Here is a 20,095-nt window from a genome sequence, read left to right as displayed (position 1 = left end):
CACTCACTCACTCACTCACTCACTCACTCACTCACTCACTCACTCACTCACACACACACACACACATACACACACAGTTTGTGTATTTAAGATTGGTTGTGTATTTTTCAGTGTTTGTTGTGCATTTTATAGTTGTGTATTTTGGTGTGTGTGTGTAAATGCACAGCTTGGGTGCACATTTTAAAGTCTGTTGTTTTAAAGTCTGTTGTTTTAAACTCTGTTGTTTTTAGAGACTCTGCTAGTTTTTGAACCAGACCACCGAACATATTTAGTTTTGTGTGTGCATGATGGCAGTACAGGTGTCCTCGTGATGCAGCTTTAACCAGCATGTGTGCACGACACGGTGCGCTGTGTTTACTGACAGTTCGTAAATGTTGCCGAGCTTCACTGATGTCCCGAACAGAACCAGACCTGTTCTTAATGCAGTGGCCCCCGAGGGCCCCGAGACCTCTATTAATGACTTTCAGCCTGGTCTGAGCTCAGAGATTTCTCCAGATTCTTGAAATCTTTAGAAAATATTATGAACTGTAGATGAAGGAATATTCAAAGTCTTTCCAGTTTTCTGTTGCAGAACGTTATTCTGAAATTGTTCCACTGTTTTTAGACAGTTTTTCATAAACAGGTGAACCTGTGCCCATCTTTGCTTATGATAAATTCTGACTCTCTTTACCCAGTCCAGTTAACTTAATTAGTTGTGAACGCTCCTCCAACTGTTTATTCTTCACACCACTTACTTTTACAGCCTTTCGTTGTCCATGCGTCAGCCTCTTAAGATACGCCGCTGCCACTAAATTCAAACACCGTTTTTCTAAAAATGGAACAGTTTTTTAGTTTGACATGTTCAATATGTTCCAATTGTGAATAAAATTTGAGTTGAGATTTCCAAATCATGGCACTCTGTTTTTATTTACAGTTTACACTAAGTCTCAAGTGTTTTTGCATTCGTACATTAGTGTTGTAAATTTGAATCCAAGATTTGATGGAATGAACACTTTTAGTTGGCGCTGCAGCAGCTTGCTAATCGGTGCGTAGAATCGTGAGGCTGCAGGTTTGAGCCCAGGTTGCCTCAGGAAGGGCATCTGGCTTTACACGACTGCTGTGGGAGTTTGCTCACTGTGGCAACCTTTGCAGAAAGGAGCTGCCAGAAAACGACGTCACTTTGTTGTCGAGCCACTTTCTGAAGATGAACCAGGATAAAATCAAAAACCGTTTCTTCACATTTTTTATTCCCAGACTAACAGAAAGCCTGACATCAAAGATGTCATATCTTTGTAATTCTAGAAGAAACGTCCCCTGTGAAGCACGTCGTTTCTCCAGTTCATCGGTGTAAAAGCGGTAGCTGTGTTCGTTAGCCTTTCTGTGTAACCCCTCAGCAGTTCAACCGTACAGAGTAATGGGTGGGAACCACGATATCTAGAGTTTATACCTGGATGTAAACACCTCAGCTCGGCCTGTCTTGACAGGAATAATTTAGCTCCTATTAAGTCTCCCTGTTTGAGTGAGTGTGTGTTTGTGTGGCGGGGCATGCACTCCTCAACACAAACGTGAAGGGCCTCTCCTCTCCTGCAGGTTGGGACATGGCAGCGTTGCCCTCATCATTCCACTGAGTTCACATAATAAGAGCTTAGCTTCTTGTCACACTAACAAGGCAGAGTTAGTCATCACCACCGCAGCCTGTCATAAGAAACACTGCACTGCTGCTCTGGTGGAGGCTCTTATCTGATCTCTCACTGTTTCAGATATCTGATTTTGGCCTGGCCCGATGGAACGGCCTGTCACGGGCCGATGACATCAGCAGAGACGGCTTCTGTGGCACCATTGCGTATCTGCCGCCCGAGAGCATCATAGAGAAGGACAGAGTGTCGGACACCAAGCATGACATTTACAGGTTGGCTTTTCTACAAGTTGGCATTTAAAGTTTTTGTTTGTTGTTGTAAATTGAGGGTTTTATAATTGAAATCTTGTTTCTGCACATTCAGTCTGATCTAATTATTACCTGCCACCAAAGGTGAAAAGTTGAGGATGGTGTTTTGGCTCGTGCATGTGCATGTGCATGTCATAACATTAGAATATCATGAAAAAGTTGCTTTTTATTTCAGTAATTCCATTCAAAAAGTGAAACTTGTATATTATATTCATTCATTACGCACAGACTGATGTATTTCAAATGTTTATTTCTTTTAATGTTTAGTCGGAGAGATTTATTTGTCATACACACCACATGCAGTACATGTGGTGGAACGAGATTATGTAAATTGATGATTATAACTGACAACTAATGAAAACCCCAAATTCAGTATCTCAGAAAATTAGAATATTGTGAAAAGGTTCAATAATGAAGACACCTGCAAAAGCCGTTAAAACATCTCTCATTTCAGCACAAAAAAAAGAAACTGTCCAGGTGACCTGACTGAAAAATGTTGGATTGTATACCTGGATTATTGAGCATGGACTTTGTTGTCTCTCAGTCTAGTTCTGTAGCTACACAATCATGGGGAATACTGCCGACTTGACAGTTGCCCAAAAGAAGACCATTGACACCTTGCACAAGGAGGGCAAGACACAAAAAGTCATTGCTAATGAGGCTGGCTGTTCATAGAGCTCTGTGTCCAAGCAGATTATTAGAGAGGTGAAGGGAAGGAAATGATGCAGTAGAAAAAAATGTACAAGCAATAGGGATAACTGCACCCTGGAGAGGATGGTGAAACAAAACCCATTCCAAAATGTGTGGGAGATTCACAAAGCGTGGACTGCAGCTGGAGTCAGTGCTTCAAGAACCACCATGCACAGATGTACGCAAGACACGGGTTTCAGCTGTCGCATTCCTTGTGTCAAGACACTCTTGAACAAGAGACAGCGTCAGAAGCGTCTCGCCTGGAACTGCTGCTGAGTGGTCCAAAGTTATGTTCTCTGATGAAAGTACATTTTACATTTCCTTTGGAAATCCAGGTCCCAGAGTCTGGAGGAAGAGAGGAGAGGCACAGAATCCATGTTGCTTGAGGTCCAGTGTCAAGTTTCCACAGTCAGTGAGGGTTTGGGACCATGTCATTTGCTGGTGTTGGTCCACTGTGTTTTCTCAGGTCCAAGGTCAACGCAGCATCTACCAGGAAGTTTTAGAGACTTCCTGCTGCTGACCAACTTCATGGAGATGCAGATTTCATTTTCCAATAAGACTTGTCACCTGCACACAGTGCCAAAGCTACCAGTACCTGGTGGTATCCCTGTTCTTATTGGCCAGCAAACTCTCCTGACCTTAACCCCATAAAAAAATCTGTGAGGTATTGTGAAGAGGAAGATGTGATACTCCAGAGCCAACAATTGAGAAGAGCTGAAGGCCACGATCAGAGCAACCTGGACTCTCAGAACACCTGAGCAGAGACACAGACTGATCCACTCCACGCCACGCTGCATTGATGCAATAATCCAGACAAAAGGAGCAACAACTAAGTATTGATGCTGAACATGTTCATACTTTTCATGTTCATACTTTTCAGTTGGACAACATTTCTAAAAATCCTTTTTTTTATTGGTCTTAAGTAATATTCTAATTTTCTGAGATTCTGAATTTGGGGTTTTCATTAGTTGTCAGTTATTATCAACATTAAAATAAATAAACATTTGAAATACATCAGTATGTGTGTAATGAACAAATATAATAAACAAGTTTCACTTTTTTAATGGAATTACTGAAATAAATCAACTTTTTCATGATATTCTAATGTTATGAGCAGCACATGTATGTTTTTTTTATTTAGAAAACTATCTCATGAACCACAAGTTTTAATGAAACTTTTTAAAAAATACATTATGTACATCTACAACTGATCACTTCAGCTAACCGATCTTAAAAAAAACGACAACACAAAAAAGGCTATAATGTACGGTAGTACATTTTACATATATTGAGCTAAGATGCAGTGTGACGGGAGCCGAGTCATTTGCAACTCATACTTTGAGCGTGACCTTGCAATATTGCATAAGATCAACCATAACATAACTTGCTTGGTCTGACAAATCCGGCTACAGCTCTGTCATTTCTAAAAATAGACAGCAGCTTAAAAATCTCATTTATTCCTTTAAGAAAGCTGGGCTTTAAATTTAAACAGTTATTGACCAAATCTAATTGTTGAATTTGGTGGGAAATATCTTAAAAGTAGCCAATGTTATGTTCAACCTTACACAGAAAAGATGATTTGTTTGTTTTCTTGTAAATAACATTCCATTTTTTTGCTTTTCTCTAGTTTTTCCATTGTGATCTGGGGTATTCTCACACAGAAGAAACCTTACCAAGGTGAACAATCACAGTTTTTACACAGACAATTTAAAACAAAATGATCTAACATATACTTCTGGCAGCCATTTTTACTTTAAATCTATTTTTATAGCATTCCTCTGAACACACGGGCTACACCTGTTCAGGAGCGTGCACGCACCTCAGTGTTTGCTCTTTGAATTCCACAGCAGGAAGGTGGACAGAGCCAGACGGCCAACATTGTTGTCCTTTATTTTCCCAGGCATATTGGGTAGCTCTTTGGAAGTCTGTGTTTAAGGTAGCCGGGGTTGACACCGCCTGTGCTGATCCAGGCAAATTTAAAAAGTGAGAAATCTGTCTCTGGCCATCTTCCTTCCTTGTTTGTGCAGAGTATTATAGCAACAATAGGAGCTGTGCACCTCTGCCAGTCGGCTGTGAGTCACCGACTTCACTGATCCCACAGTCAGATAGGAGCATTTATGTTTCCCATGGGAAACGGCAAACATAAAGAAGGATGGTGATAAAGCTGTGCACGCCTGACCTCCCGTTCAGGCACTGACATCTATTACTGCCTAAAGTTATGACGTAATCTGGCCTGTGTTGCAACTTTTAATTTATGAGTACGGCTCAAACCCCTTTGAACTTCAGTCCATATGTCAGCAGAGACAGAGCAGCCTTGTAGATTCATGTAGCACATAAAGGTAAAACATGGGGATTTTGAATGAAACCGTAATGACTGGGTGATGGTAAAAGTTTATCTTTTTTCCTTAGGAGAAAACAGTATCCTGCAGCTCATGGTGAAGGTGGTGAAAGGGGTTCGTCCTGACTTGAATGCAATCCCACGAAGCCGACCGTCTGCTTGTGCAGGTTTCCTGAGCCTCATGCAGCGCTGCTGGGCCACAAACCCAAGCGACAGACCCTCATTCCAGGGTGAGTTTATTTTTTATCCCAATGTCACCAATGATATAAAACAAAAGACAAAACTGGATTTATTTTTGTAACTATTTGCAGTTTTTCTCTGTTTGATGGGTTAAACAACTTCCCTTTTGTGTAATCTTGAATCCCATTCCTGTGATTACTGAAGCCTAACTAATCTTATTGTTCATACAGAAATCACATCAGAAGCAGAGGAGCTCTGTTCTAAACCTCAAGATGAACCCAAGACCCCGAGGTTATCATCATCATCAGAGCAGGAGCCCATGTCCCCACACCCACTCACCAACGACCAGGTAAATCATGGTGCCACTACATTCACTCCTTTCAGTCAGCACCTCTGCGTTTTTACAAAGATTTTTGTTTTCATTGAAAGTTGAGTTGTTTTTGTGTACAAACCGGATTCCAAAAAAGTTGGGACACTAAACAAATTGTGAATAAAAACTGAATGCAATGATGTGGAGGTGCCAACATCTAATATTTTATTCAGAATAGAACACAAATCACAGATCAAAAGTTTAAACTGAGAGAATGTTTCATTTTAAGGGAAAAATCTGTTGTTTCCAAATTTCATGGCGTCAACAAATCCCAAAAAAGTTGGGACAAGTCCATTTTTCCCACTGTGTGGCATCCCCCCTTCTTCTTACAACACTCAACAGACGTCTGGGGACAGAGGAGACCAGTTTCTCCAGTTTAGAAATAGGAATGCTCTCCCATTCATGTCTAATACAGGCCTCTAACTGTTCAATCGTCTTGGGCCTTCTTTGTGGCACCTTCCTCTTTATGATGCGCCAAATGTTGTCTCTAGGTGAAAGATCTGGACTGCAGGCTGGCCATTTCAGTACCCGGATCCTTCTCCTACGTAGCCATGATGTTGTGATTGCTGCAGAATGTGGTCTGGTATTATCGTGTTGAAAAATGCAGGGTCTTCCCTGAAAGAGATGACGTCTAGATGGGAGCACATGTTGTTCTAGAACCTGAACATAGTTCTCTGCATTAATGGTGCCTTTCCAGACATGCAAGCTGCCCATGCCACAAGCGCTCATGCAACCCCATACCATCAGTGATGCAGGCTTCTGAACGGAGCGTTGATAACAATTTGGGCTATCCTTGTCCTCTCTGGTTCGGATGACATGGCGTCCCAGTGTTCCATAAAGAACTTCAAATCGTGACTCATCTGACCACAGAACAGTCTTCCATTTTGCCACACTCCATTTTAAATGACCCCTGGCCCAGTGCAAACATCTGAGCTTGTGGAGCTTGCTTAGAAATGGCTTCCTCTTTGCACTGTAGAGTTTCAGCTGGCAACGGCGGATGGCACGGTGGATTGTGTTCACTGACTGCTTTCTGGAAGTATTCCTGAGCCCATTCTGTTATTTCCTTGACAGTGGCATTCCTGTTTGAGGTGCAGTGATGTTTAAGGGCCCGGAGATCACGAGCATCCAGTAGAGTTTTACAGCCTTGACCCTTACGCACAGCGATTGTTCCAGATTCTCTGAACCTTTTGATGATGTTATGCATGGTTGATGATGATAACTTAAAAGTCTTTGCTATTTTACGCTGGGTAACACCATTCTGGTATTGCTACACTATCTTTCTGCGCAACAATGGTGGAATTGGTGATCCTCTTACCATCTTGGCTTCTGAGAGACACTGACACTCTGAGAAGCTCTTTTTATACCCAATCATGTTGTCAATTGACCTAATTAGTGTTAATTGGTCTTCCAGCTGTTCGTTATATGCTCAATTTCCTTTTTCCAGCCACTTATTGCTACTTGTCCCAACTTTTTTGGGATTTGTTGACACTGTGAAATTTTGAATCAACATATTTTTCCTTTAAAATAATACATTTACCAGATTAAACTTTTGATCTGTCATCTATGTTGTATTACGAATAAAATATTGACATTTGCCATCTCCACATCATTGCATTCAGTTTTTATTCAAAATTTGTTTAGTGTCCCAACTTTTTTGGAATCTGGTTTGTACTTTTTGAGAAGGTTTTTCCTCGAGAGTAATTCAGATTATCACAGACTGAAAAAGAAAATGGAGCAAAATGAGAGCAATGTGGAGCTCTAAATCATAGTTGGGTTACACTTATGGAATTGATTTTTTTATTAAACATTAGGATGGACCTTCTTGTCTACTGAAACTATTTTGTCCCAATTAACCAAACCTCTCTAACAGTTTCCTTTCAGTCTGAATTTTTTATGCCCCTAAAAATTCTAGTTCTGGTGTCCTGCAGGGCTCTGTTTTTGGTCCTTTCAGTTTTCTATTTCTAAGCTGCCTCTGATTTCTGCACAAAATCACTTTTGGTCAGACCAGTGTCACCTTTTGGAGCCCATAAATCCTTCAGCGTGTCTGTTTAAGGTCGTTTTCACACTAGATAGTCCGGTAGACTAGGTTCGGTTCGGGACCAATATTCATGAGCTTTTGTTTACATTTGAGCTGGTGCGTTTGCATTCACACTGCACTGTGCAGTCAAGTCAACCTGTTGAACCAACCTGTTCCCCCGCTCGCCTGTGGGGGCGCTGCACCAAGAACTACTGAAAGAAACAACACAAAAACCTTTGAAGACCCGTCTTCTTCTTCTTCTTCTGTAAATAAAAATAAAATGAAGTGGCATCAAGTTTTATCAGTTTTAGAAGTTATATTTTGTCATTTTTCAAAAATGGACTTAGCATGAGCAGAAGATGAGACAGAAGACCATGGAGAATATTGTTTTTCACACAAGGCAGCTGACGGCTCCATATAAGAGAAATGCGTGTTTGTTTGTCCTGCGGAGCGGGGCCCGGTCTGTTTACATTCACACTGTACTGGAACCGCGCTGGAGTTCTCTTCTACCGGACCGAGACCTAGGTTTTAGCCCGGGCCAGAGTTCACCTTTTTGTTCCGTGACAGAGTTTGATGGCGCGTTCACACCTCCCTAAACGAACTGGACTTTCAAGGAAAACGAGCTAGAGTTCGATTAAAGTCGACTAAACAGGGCTGGTGTGAATGCACCCTCAATGAAGTCCTGATGTGTTCCAATTTTATTTTGAACTAAAAAGAAAACTATCATTTATTTCTGTTTGGCTCCTCGGGGTTTATTGTTTCTGCCTTGTTGGTTTTAATGTTTGCAGTCTCTTAAATAATATCACAGAGGTACTCTGAGTTAATATGTGGCTAACACTGGCCTACACTTAGCACTGACCTTCATGACTTTAACTCTAAACCCATCTCATACTTTTGTTCTATTAGAAAACCTCCTGGAATTCACAGATATCACTTTGTGAACTTTCCATTTCACAGTTTTATGACTAAAGAAACACATGCTTGTTTAGCTTGAACTCACATCAAGTCTGTGGCTACATTCAGCATCCTGCTGAAAACCCTTTGGCAATGTGTGTGTGTGCGTGTGCGTGTGCGTGTGTGTTCAAGGATTCAAGTATGTTTGTCATTCACGCCACATGTGGTACATGAGGTGGAACAAACTTGTGTACGCAGGGTCCCAGTTACATCCAACAAAAGTATAAAATGTAAAAGAAAAATGGTAATAAGATCTAAGATATGAATGAAGAGAGAGAGAAATAAAACCCAACTTCTTATAAAGTACTAAGTTTCAATGCAAAGACAAAATCCTAAAGAAGTAAATGCATGGATATTGTTTTACTAATTTTTTTTTCTTGTTTTGCTTCTTTAAAGAATTTATCAGTGTGCTTGTATGACTTGTTTGTTAATGTTTAACTAACAAAAGGGGTTATCTTTTAACTCTCCTAAATTGTTGTGTCACAGGAGAGGAATGTTGATTTATGGCATTTTTTAACCTGTGTACTGCTTTTATCACTTCCGGCCTGTTGAGTTGTTGTGTACGTGACTAGAAACAAACATCTGCTCACCAGCAGGGATCACTTTTATCAAGAAACCTCTTTTTGTCCAGAACGAAGACTGGACTGTTAAGACTTGTAGTTTTACCGTCTTTATGTAATTAGTTGTCTTCATTTAAAATAGTTGTTGTGCTGCACTGAGAGCCGTCTGCAAATCTGAGAGGAGATCTAATGGCATGTACAGAATGTTGAAGAGTCATACAGGATGCTAACCACCGATTGTTCCACAGGGTAATGTCAACAAACCGGTGCGCCCAAAGTCCGCCATGTTGCCGGAGAAAGACTGCAGTCTGTCAGAGCTGCTGAGCCAGGTGGATTCTGGGATTTCTAGGAGCTTCGATCGAGTGAAGGAGGACAGCTGCCACAGCAAGGAGAGCACGACTAAGAGACTGTCTGGAATCTCCTCCGCAGACTCCGCCTTCTCCTCCCAGGACTCCATCACCCTGTCCTTTGAGAAAGAAAACACAGTTGGTAGGAGCCGATTAAAGATCTCAAACAGGATGTATTGACTGTAAAACAATCACTGATCATGACTTTGTAAATCCTAGAAGTCTCTGTGTACACTTGCTAAAGTTTTGATGAGTCTTTTAAAGCTTCATTTAATCCTTGTTGTTCAGATTCTGCTGAAGTCCAGAAGAGGAAGCTTTGTGAGGCCATCAAGAATAAAGACACCGCCAAGCTGATGAAGATCCTCCAGCCTCAGGATGTTGACCTTCTCCTGGATGGAGGCGGCAGCTTGCTGCACCTCGCCGTCTCCCTGGGAAACGAGGAGGCAGTGAAGTTCCTGCTCCTGAACCATGCCAGTGCCAACCTTGCAAATGCACATGGCTCCACGCCCCTCCACCTGGCTACAGAGAAACACCAGAAGTCTCTGGCTGAGCTTCTGTTGAACCGACGCAGCACCAACGTGAACGCCAGAGACGAAGACCAGTACACGGCTTTACACTGGGCGGCGCAGAACGGAGACGAAGCCATGACTCGACTACTGCTGGACCGGGGAGCGGCCATCAATGAGACTGATGGCCAGGGACGCACTCCGGCTCATGTGGCGTGCCAGCACGGCCAGGAGAACGTGATCAGGGTGCTGCTGAGTCGCAGTGCTGACGTTCAAATCAAGGGCAAGAACAACTGGACTCCCCTGCACTTCGCTGCCTGGCAAGGGCACCTGGGTATCGTCAAGCTGCTGGTCAAGCAGGCCGGTGCCGATGTGGATGGCCAAACCACAGATGGCCGCACACCTCTGCACCTGGCATCCCAGAGGGGGCAATACCGAGTGGCACGGATCCTGATCGAGCTAGGAGCAGATGTCCGCGTGATGTCAGCCGAGTTAAACACGGCGCTACATGTCGCCGCGGAAACCGGCCACACCAGCACCTCCCGTCTGCTGATTAAACACAAGGCAGATCCAAATGCCCGGAATGGTCACGGACTCACACCTCTCCACCTAGCCTCGCAGCAGGGCCACCTGGCCACAGTCAAAATGTTGATTGCAGAGGGGGCGGACCCTTGCCTTCTTGACCATTCCCTACATACCCCCTGCCACCTGGCGGCAGAGAGCGAACACAGCGAAGTCCTGAAAGAGCTGCGGCTTCACTGTCCGGACGGTGGCGCTCTCTTGGATCAGGAAGGACTCGGCCCGCTGCACCTGGCAACACAGGGGTGTGTCTCTAACCTCCGTACGACACCGCTGCCGCAAGCCTGCCACGACTCCGCTCCAGAGAGCACGGAGCAGCCCGCAGCTGAGGAACCCACTGCACAAGAAGTCCGGCATCTCCCGAGGAAAGTGCTCATTCTCAAACTGACAGAGCACAAGGACAAGCACTGCCCACAGCCCCCCAGCTCGGACTGCGTTTCTGCACCCTGCTAACACAACAAGACACAGACTTGTACAGAGCTGTGGGTTCCTACGCAGCCCGGAGCAGATGGAATTTGAATTTAGTCTTTTCCACATCTGCCTTAGTATTTATACAAGAAAACAGTCTGAAAATCATCAGCATTTTCAGACTGTTTTCTTAATGTTTTTATTTTTTTGGCTGCTCCCTTCCACAGTGAACTAACTCACATGAAGACTTGGCAACTATTTTTATGCCGGATGTCAATCCTGATGCAACCACAGACCAGCGAGCTACCACAGCCCTCTGCGTGGAGCAGAGCGCTGAACTGGGGACCTTTCAACCACAGGCTCACCTTCTCTAACATCTGTGCCACCACTCCCCCGAGACTCATTACTTAATGCATGTTTTAAAAATAAAATGTATAGATTTATTAATTTTTAATTTGGAGTGATAAAAATCTGTAAGATTCTGATGATAGGTATTTTGCTTGGACAAAGAAAGACATTTTATATTTCTTAAAAATTCAACTAGAACAGTGCATTGAAGGAAGAATAGTTTGTAGTTGTTTTACCGTAATGCATTGGAATGGAATGAAGAAAAAAATCATTTTTAATTAAGGAAATAATTTTTAACAGAGAGATGGTGAAACGGCCTCATTGTATAAACACAAGAAATTACCGGTACAGTATAAAATTGTTTTTATATCAAAAATAACTCAAAAATTCACTAAAATATGTGAACACATGAGTGGATAAGTCTGGACTTTAAAAATCTAAAATGTGTGTGAACCCTTCGAACCATATTTTGTGTTTTATCATTTTTATTTTATGTCTGCTCCAACTTGGGTTGAAGATTGTTTGCAGTGTTGGACTCTGGAAGTATTGCATCTCCTAACTACCATAAAGCTGACATGTAAATATGTATACTGTAAATAGAAAGTATAAATAAGATTTTGTTAACTTTTTACTCAACAAACGCAACAGAGCTCATGTAAATAAAATGATTGAATATGTCCTTGATGGACTTTGTTTGTTGCCTGTAAATAACTTTTATAAGATCAGTTTGGTCACAGAGCAACGCTGCGTCATTGATTAAACTCTTTACTCTTTACGTGGACTTTTTCACTTTCTTGTAATACTTGAAGCTGCAAACTATTTGGAAAAGGTTTTTATCTCCTTAACACAAAATGTTCAGTTTAGCAAAGTGGTGAATTGAAATGCCCTCAGTCCATCCATCGTGTGCAGGATTAATATGAAGTGAGGGACCCGGCTTCCATTTTGGTGTGTGGCTGCATGTAGGCGTAAGAAAAACCACTTTGAAAAAGGGGGTTGCCACGTCAAAATTAAAGACGGCCATTGCCATACGTAAACCTGCCACCTGATCATTTAAGGAAACTTTTTTATTTTGCTTAAAAACTATAGTTTCCTCAATTGACTGGTGTGGCTGAACATTAATCATAGTGGGCAATTCCACCATTGGCCACCACTTGGTTCTGCCACTGCATTCGAGGATGGATAAATTTGCTCCGACGTGACGGGATAAAAAAAAATAAAAAGCCCAACTCTCTTCTTAAACGGTGCAATTCCTACTTCACTATTTCACCATTTTAATAGTAAAATATAATTTTACAGTGGGTAAAAATCCTTAAAGTAATTGAATGTTTAATGGTCAGACTTGATGCATTGCAGATGGTTTTAATTATTTTTTTCCAAAAATGTCAAAGAAAACGTCTCGGGACAAATGTTACTTTTCCTTTTTGTGTGTTGAACTCTCAGATATTTAGAGATTCTTCCTGTGGAGACCGAACTTTACGGATCTGAAACCATCATTTAGATTTTTACAGTGAGTTCAATCGTAACGAGTCAAGTTTTCTTTTAGGAGACACTCTATGTAAACAACAAAAAAATATTTGCAGTGTGATTGACTTCTGAAATATGCTGAAGAACTCTAAACAGGTAAAGCTAAAAGAAGCAAAACAGCTAAAACCGAAGTAGCAAACTTGTAGCCAGTAGTAGAAGTAGCTAAATTAAAGCTAAATAAGGACAAAGGACAAGTATGACATTTCAAAGAGAATGTTTATGAAGGAACTGTAGCGATCAATGTATTTCTATAGGGAAAATATGTAAATATTTTTGACATGATTAAAAGCTAAAGCACCCATCTGTTGAATGAGCCGAACATTTTGATATGAATGCTAAAAATAACAAAGATACTATAAAATGTGGAGGAAAAAATGGATAAAAACGGTAAATATTCAGTACCACTTAAGGCTCCCCTTTGTAAACCTAATTTTACTTTAATGCAGTGATAAAGTACAATATTACATATATGATAAAGAAGGGTTTACAAATGCTTATTGTTCTTACAAGGTAGTAACTTAGTCTGAAATATTTATTATAACTAAATAAAATATATAGATGAACTGATTTGGTGGGAAACTGGTCAGTTTTGTCTCTGCCACCCTTAATTAATGGATAATAAGCAGTTATTAATGATTTATAAAGTGTTTAAAGAGGAATTAATAACATATCTATAAACTTTATTAACCATTTATAAGGGGAGCCTTATTGTAAAGTGGTACCGATTTTTGCAACTTTATTTAGTCTTATCACCAGTTATAGAAAATAACTTTTAGGTATTAAAAAAAATGAATGCACAATAAAGATGAGTGTAGATCGTGAATGTTATTTTCTCCTTGTACGCATGAGATTTTAAATGTTTTTGTTTCTAATTCTGACCAGTAGTAATGCTTCGTGAGCCGGAGCATTAACAGTAACTACAGATGGGAGGGGATTTCATCACTTTATAGATTCTTGAACACGGCGTTGGTCGTGTAGAGAGGATTCTGACGGCTCGTGTCACGGCCTGAAGAAACATCTGCTCCTCGCTCATTTGGCCTCAGCTCCAGCTGCACGTGCTGCAGGACCTTTAATCCTCCATGCTGACTGGAGTTGGCGTGTCTGCATCTGCAGCCCCACCTGTGGAGGTATTATTATCTCCCTGCTCCCACTCAGGAGCATGCTCAGGTTGGCACAGACCCTGGGAACTGGCCCTGAGGGGGATCACAGGCTGGAGGATGATGGATGGCTAAGGAGGGCCGCTGATGTTCTACAACCTGCAGTTCCAGCCTGTTGGCTAATTCCTAAGACCACTTCAAGTTTTCATCGCTCTCTAAAACCAACACACCATCCCTGACGCCTCTGGGCCTCTTTTTGCAACCTGAGACAGTCTGCGCTGTGTGAGAGTGGGCTGTTTTTACAGTTTGTTAGCAGAGGCCCTGAAGATGGGATATTTGATACCTCTGTTTGGTGCACAATGAACCCTGTTCTGCCTGTTTCCTCGTGACGTCTCTTCTGCTGCGGATGGCGGAAAAACACGAGCCCAGTTTCAGCTGACATCTGTTGAGGCTGCTGTTTATTTGGAAAGACAAGTAGATTAGTTTATTATGTAGGTAAAAACATTTAAAGGGACTGATTGCAAAGCATGAGCCTGAACTGTATGAAACGGTGCAGTTTGGAACAGTTTGCTCCAGTAGTTGTCCAGGTGTGCACTTCTGAAATGTGGGCATGTAAACAAAGCACTGAACTGAGTCCACTGAACGCCCCGTGGAAGCTCGAGTACGACTGACCTTTGACCTGGCCGTGGTTTGTCCTCTGAACTTTGGAAGGGTTGGAGAGGAAACTCCAAACCCTATAGTGAGATAAGACAAAATAAATTAACTACTTAAAGTCACAGCACACTATTCTCAACTGAGCCGTGTGCTTGGAGGGATTTTTCTGCGTTTTTCCAAAGCTGCAGGCGGTGTACCTAACAGAATATTCAGAAATAAACGGAATCAGAGTTCAATATTAATAATTATTCCCTTAAAAATATATCAGGTGTGTGCAAGGAAAACAAAAAAATTAATAAAATTGAATGTGTCACTGTGCGTTCTTCGTTTTTTAGTTACAATTCTGCTTTACATACAGTTTGTTATGTATGGAGGGTGGAATGTGACACAATTAAATAAATAAATACTTTGTACATAATAATCAAATGCATCATTTAATTATTCAAATCATCATTAAATCATTAAAGCCCAATGAGTTTGATGAGTGGGGCTGACGGTAACATACAGTAATTTCATGATGACACTGCTGCACGCGAACCATGAAATAAATAAATACACAGTGAAATAATTAAATATATTTAAAAAAATAATCTTGAAAATTACATTTCATTAAATTTAATTGTATATTTAATGATGTATTAAATAATGAAATTATACATTTAATTGTTTAATGACATTTATATTTCTTTATTTCATTATATATTTATTTATTTAATTTTGTCACCATCCACCCTCCATATAGTTATATCTTTTGTGGCAGTAAATATGTGAATGTTGTAATACAACTCCAACTGCGATAAATTTGTGAAATAAAGTTGTGTAAAATGTAAAAAAAAACCAGATTGCTATTAGTTGTGAATCTAAACAATAATTTTAGTTCCAGGGGAACATAGTAAACATATCAAATACTGTTTAAACTAATACATGGCACCATTTTATTGGGTGATAACTAAAGAAAGTTGAGACAGAGCAGTTCTACCAGTAAAGCATCTCCTCTTCTTCACAAAGAGCCTGTAAACGTTGAGGAACATGAATTTTTAGAAGAAACGTCGTCTAGTGTCTGATGGTGGATTCTGGTTAACAGTTCTGTGCTGCTTTGATGGACGTTTGTATTTTTCAGGGTGCAGTTTAACATCGTCTTACTGAAATATCTTCACAGACATCTACACCTCCAGATGCAGGAAGAGGGCCACCTGCATCATGAAGGACCACACTCACCCAGCACACACACTTTTTGCCCCACTCCCCTCAGGAAGGAGGTTGAGGAGCATTAAGTGTAGAACCACTAGACTGAGGAACAGCTTCTACCCTGAGGCTGTTGGACTCATGAATCCCAAATCAGGATTATCAGTGTGAACAAAAACAAAACAAAAAAATCACTGTAATGTTACTTTGATTGATATGTGCTTCTGATTATCCATGATGATCTCATGCTGCTGATTATTTCATGCTGTTGTTTTCATTCGTACTCGTATACCCACAAAGACTCATGTTCGTGCTGCTGTTCAGTGTATTGTTTTGCACTATTAGTGACTAGCGTATAGCTTAGATCTTTTAGCGTATCGGTTAGCGTTCGTTTAGCGTACAGTATATCTTAGTTTATAGCTTAGATCCTTATTTACGTTTTTTTACACTTTATATTTTTGCTATTTTGGGTGTAACTGGGACCTTGTGTCCACAGTTTCATTCCACCTCATGTACCACATGTGATGCGAATGACAATAAAGAACCTTGACCTTGATATGTCTGGATGGGGTGTATTAGTCCTGTATTAGTACCGGTACACACGTTTCTGGTTTCCCAGATGAGTGAGCTCCTGCTCTGTTCGTGGACAGTTTAATTCACAGACAGGTGAACCTCTGCCCATCGTTACTTCTGAGAGACTCCGTTCAGTCACTGAAATGTTCTTCGGATACTTAGTCCTCTTACTGACCTGTTGACAATTAAATTAATTTAAGAACTTGCATGTCCTGTCAAAATGCAGTGTGAATGCTGACACTGGATGATTTTCACTGAAAGCTGCTGAGGAGGTTGCAAGAAACCTGCTGAAAAGATCTCATGGTTGAACTGGTATGAGTGGAATTTGAACAGCTGACATTTAATGAAGCTGAAACAGACAGAGATAGGCTAAACATATTACAGAAAATATGAAATTAGCAAAAAGTCACTTTAAAAATGAGCAGAAAAATGCTGAAATTAGCAAAAAGCAACCAAAAACGCTAATAAAAACAACAACAAAAAAAAGCTGAATTGGCAGAAAGAGGCTGAAAAAAGCACTACGAGTTTAAATTATTAAAAAGAAGCACAAAAGGCCAAAATTAGCAAAAAATAAATAAAATCAGAGAAGCTAAAAATTAGTAGAAATACCTAAAAAGTAGCCGAAAAAGCAGAAAAAAGCTGAAATCAGCAGAAAAAAGCCAAAAGAAAAAGAATGAGAGAGCTGAAATCGGCTCAAAGGGACATAAAATAGCTGAAAAACCTGAAATGAGCTGAAAGAAGCTGAAACAGCTTAATCAGAACAAAAGCTGAAATGTGTAGTAAAAGGTTTAAAACAGCTCAAACGGTTTGAAGGATGTGAAGATGCTCCATTCATTTTCTATGAGCAAAACATGGCAGAAAAAGCAAAATATTTCAAAAAGTAAGAATTGCACCAATTCCAAAAGTCATAGCAGGAATGTGCTGAACGAGCTGAATGTTTTCATTTATGAACTTTTAGCATAAGAATTGCGCAACGAGTTACGAGCTCAAAAAAAGGGAAGGAAACGGATAGTTGCAAAACGCTCCTCCGGTTGTTTGTTATTTGTTTTCTACAGCCTTTTGTTGCCTCTTACACAACTTTTTTAAACTCTAATTTACCCTTCGTCTTCGGATTGAGATGGGGTGCGAAGCTCGATCATCCGGGAGGAGCTCAGATTAGAGCCGCTGCTTCTCCACATCGAGAGGAGCCAGTTGAGGTGGCTCGGGCATCTGCTTAGGATGCCTCCTGGACGCCTCCCTGGTGAGGTGTTCTGGACACGTCCCACCGGGAGGAGGCCCAGAGGAAGACCCAGGACACGCTGGAGGGACTATGTTTCTCAGCTGGTCTGGGAACACCTCGGGATTCCCCTGGAGGAGCTGGACCAAGTGGCCGGGGAGAGGGAAGTCTGGGCCTCCCTACTTAAGCTGCTACCCCCACGACCCGACCCCGGATAAATGGAAGAGAATGGATGGATGGATAAATTACTCTTTCCCCCCAAAATTGTAAAATTTCTTAACATTAGTGTGTTTACTCTGCTCCACTTGTTTTCTCTCTCTCTCTTTCAGCTGCTCCTTCTTCAGGGGTCACCACAGCGAACCAAGTCGCACGAAGATTTGTCGATTATTTTTACGCCGGAGGTCCTTCCTGACACAACCACAGACCACCGAGCTACCACAGCCTCTGTGTGGAGCAGAGAGCTGCCATCTAGGACGCCCGGGGGAGAAGATGGTGGGGGTTAAGGGCCTTGCTCACCACCCACATTTTTGGTGTTGTCGGTACCGGGACTTGAACCAGCGATCTTCTGACCACAGGCTCATCTTCTTTAACCTCTGTGCCACCGCTTCCTATTTACCTATTTACTCTCTGTGTTTATTTCACCACTCCGTTTCCTCTGCTCCACTGTGAATACAATCTTGATGAGCAAATCATTGCGCTCTGCTTTTATTTTCATTTAACCCAGCAGCCCAACTTTTTGGAATTAAGGTGTGTACATTCATGCATGAGTCAGTTCTGTCTTGTGTTTGTCTCCTGAATCGTCTCCAGCTCTTGTCACGTTTGTCTTACACCTTAATGAATGATGGATGAGATTCAGACCCAGCACTGTGTTCGTCATGTCCCTAAAGCTGAAGGGAAGGATTTGATCTCACATTAGAAGCAGTTTATCACACACGGCTGGAACATGAATAAAATATCTGCTACAATAAGACGTGTTCCTCAGAGTTTAACTGTCAGAATTGAGTTATGCTCAGAGATTATTTCAGCGCAGCTAAATACAAATTGTCCTGCAGCAGCTGAGCCTCCTGTGTGATCAGTGAGTATCTCTGCAGCTTCTCTGTTCGACAGTAAAGGGAAGTTTTCTGTTTGGATGAGTCACACCTCAACGCTTGGTCAGACTGATAGACGAACTGCAGACACCCTCATGAATCACAGAACATTTACGGAAGTGATGCAAGGCCCTTTTCAGCTCACAAATGCAATTTCCATTCATAAAACTAAACTAAACGAGACAGAAAACAACTCCAGAAAGAGTTAAATGACGTTCAATAGTGGCGTATCTGAAACAACACTAACACAAATGTTCTGACGCTTGGGGACCTCTCTCTTCTCTCTCCCTTTTTTTAACCTCACAGAACTTGTTCAGCAAGACGAGAAAGCACATCTCTGAGCAATAAAACGTGCTGCGACACGTGGACGCAGCCTTGGGGTTGTGAATGAATGAACTGTGCAGAGATAAACACGATGAATCCACCACTGAAGTGTAACTGGAAGTAAGAAAAGACTTTGAGTTCACTTTAAAGACACACAAAGCATTTTTAACGGATGCTGTTTAAACCTTATCTGTTTACTGAGCACAGGTGGGAGGCTGTTTCCTGGAAAGTCAGAGGTTGAGAGCATAATTTCAGACAACAGAGGTTGAAGTCCCCTCATTGGAGACGAAGCATCGTCACCAGCCACCAGTCACCAGTCACCAGCCACCAGTCACCAGTCACCAGTCAACATGCGTCCCTCCTGTTTGCTGATGGAGCAGCGCAGCAGGGACGTGTCAGGATACGTCGTCTCTGTGACATCAGTCTTGGCACATTTGTCTCAAACTTTGGGAGGAAACTGGTTTGTGATCACAGTCAGATCAGTAAAATGTGTCATGATAATCTGATCGACAGGTTTTAAAGCTACATATTCAGTCACATGCACCTGCATGTACAGGGGCAGTGCACCATGAAATCTATTGTTAGATTAAAGGCCCAGCCTCATATTTTCACATCTGAGCTTTAAACTAAGATTATCTCTCCATCTCCATCTTCTTCCAAAGGCAACAGGTCCAGGAGAAAACCCCAGACACCCCTCTGCCCAGCGACCCTCTCCAACTCCTCCTGGGGGATCTCGAGGCGTTCTCAGGTCGAAGAAGATATGCAATCCCACCAACCAACTCTGTGTCTGCCCCGGGGCCTCATACCAGTAGGACATGCCCAGAGAACCCCCAACGGGAGTTTTCATTCATACTCATCTGCTCACACAGACGCATGTTTGTGCTGCTGTGCAGCAGATTGTTTTTGTACTAGTGCTTAGTATATTTTTAGTTTAGTGTATTTTTTAGTTCAGACCTTAGATCTTATTACTGTTTTTGTCAGGAACCTGCTGGAGTCTCCCACCAGTTTGAAACTGGGGTAAGTGTTCACCTTCCAGCAAGACAACGAGCCCAAACATACTGATGAAGCGACAGCTCCACTGGTTTAAGGAGAACCAATTGGTCAAAGCCTCAGTCCAACTGAGAAGCTCTGACTTGAGTTAAAGTTTGATGGACACAAACAGCACCGTCCAACCTGAGGAAGCTGCATAAAGAATTGATAATATGGACCAAAC

General features: G+C 41.7%; 1 protein-coding gene across 1 annotated transcript; it reads left to right on the top strand.

Moving 5' to 3' along the window:
- Window positions 1–1,739: 1,739 nt before the first annotated feature.
- ripk4 (receptor-interacting serine-threonine kinase 4) lies at window positions 1,740–11,032 on the top strand (the record flags this gene model as incomplete). Its single annotated transcript, XM_037688139.1, is given in 6 exon segments — window positions 1,740–1,888; window positions 4,242–4,291; window positions 5,024–5,182; window positions 5,363–5,481; window positions 9,282–9,522; window positions 9,669–11,032. Coding segments are annotated over 6 exon segments (1,968 nt in total), but the record flags the coding sequence as incomplete, so codon positions are not given.
- Between the last annotated feature and the right edge of the window lie 9,063 nt (window positions 11,033–20,095).

This window comes from Nematolebias whitei, chromosome 14 (assembly GCF_014905685.2).
Source record: "Nematolebias whitei isolate Nwh7 chromosome 14, NemWhi1, whole genome shotgun sequence".
In the NCBI taxonomy this organism is placed as follows: Eukaryota; Metazoa; Chordata; class Actinopteri; order Cyprinodontiformes; family Rivulidae; genus Nematolebias; species Nematolebias whitei.
Note: the sequence above shows the minus strand (reverse complement) of the source record. Positions and strands in the feature narration are given on the sequence as shown.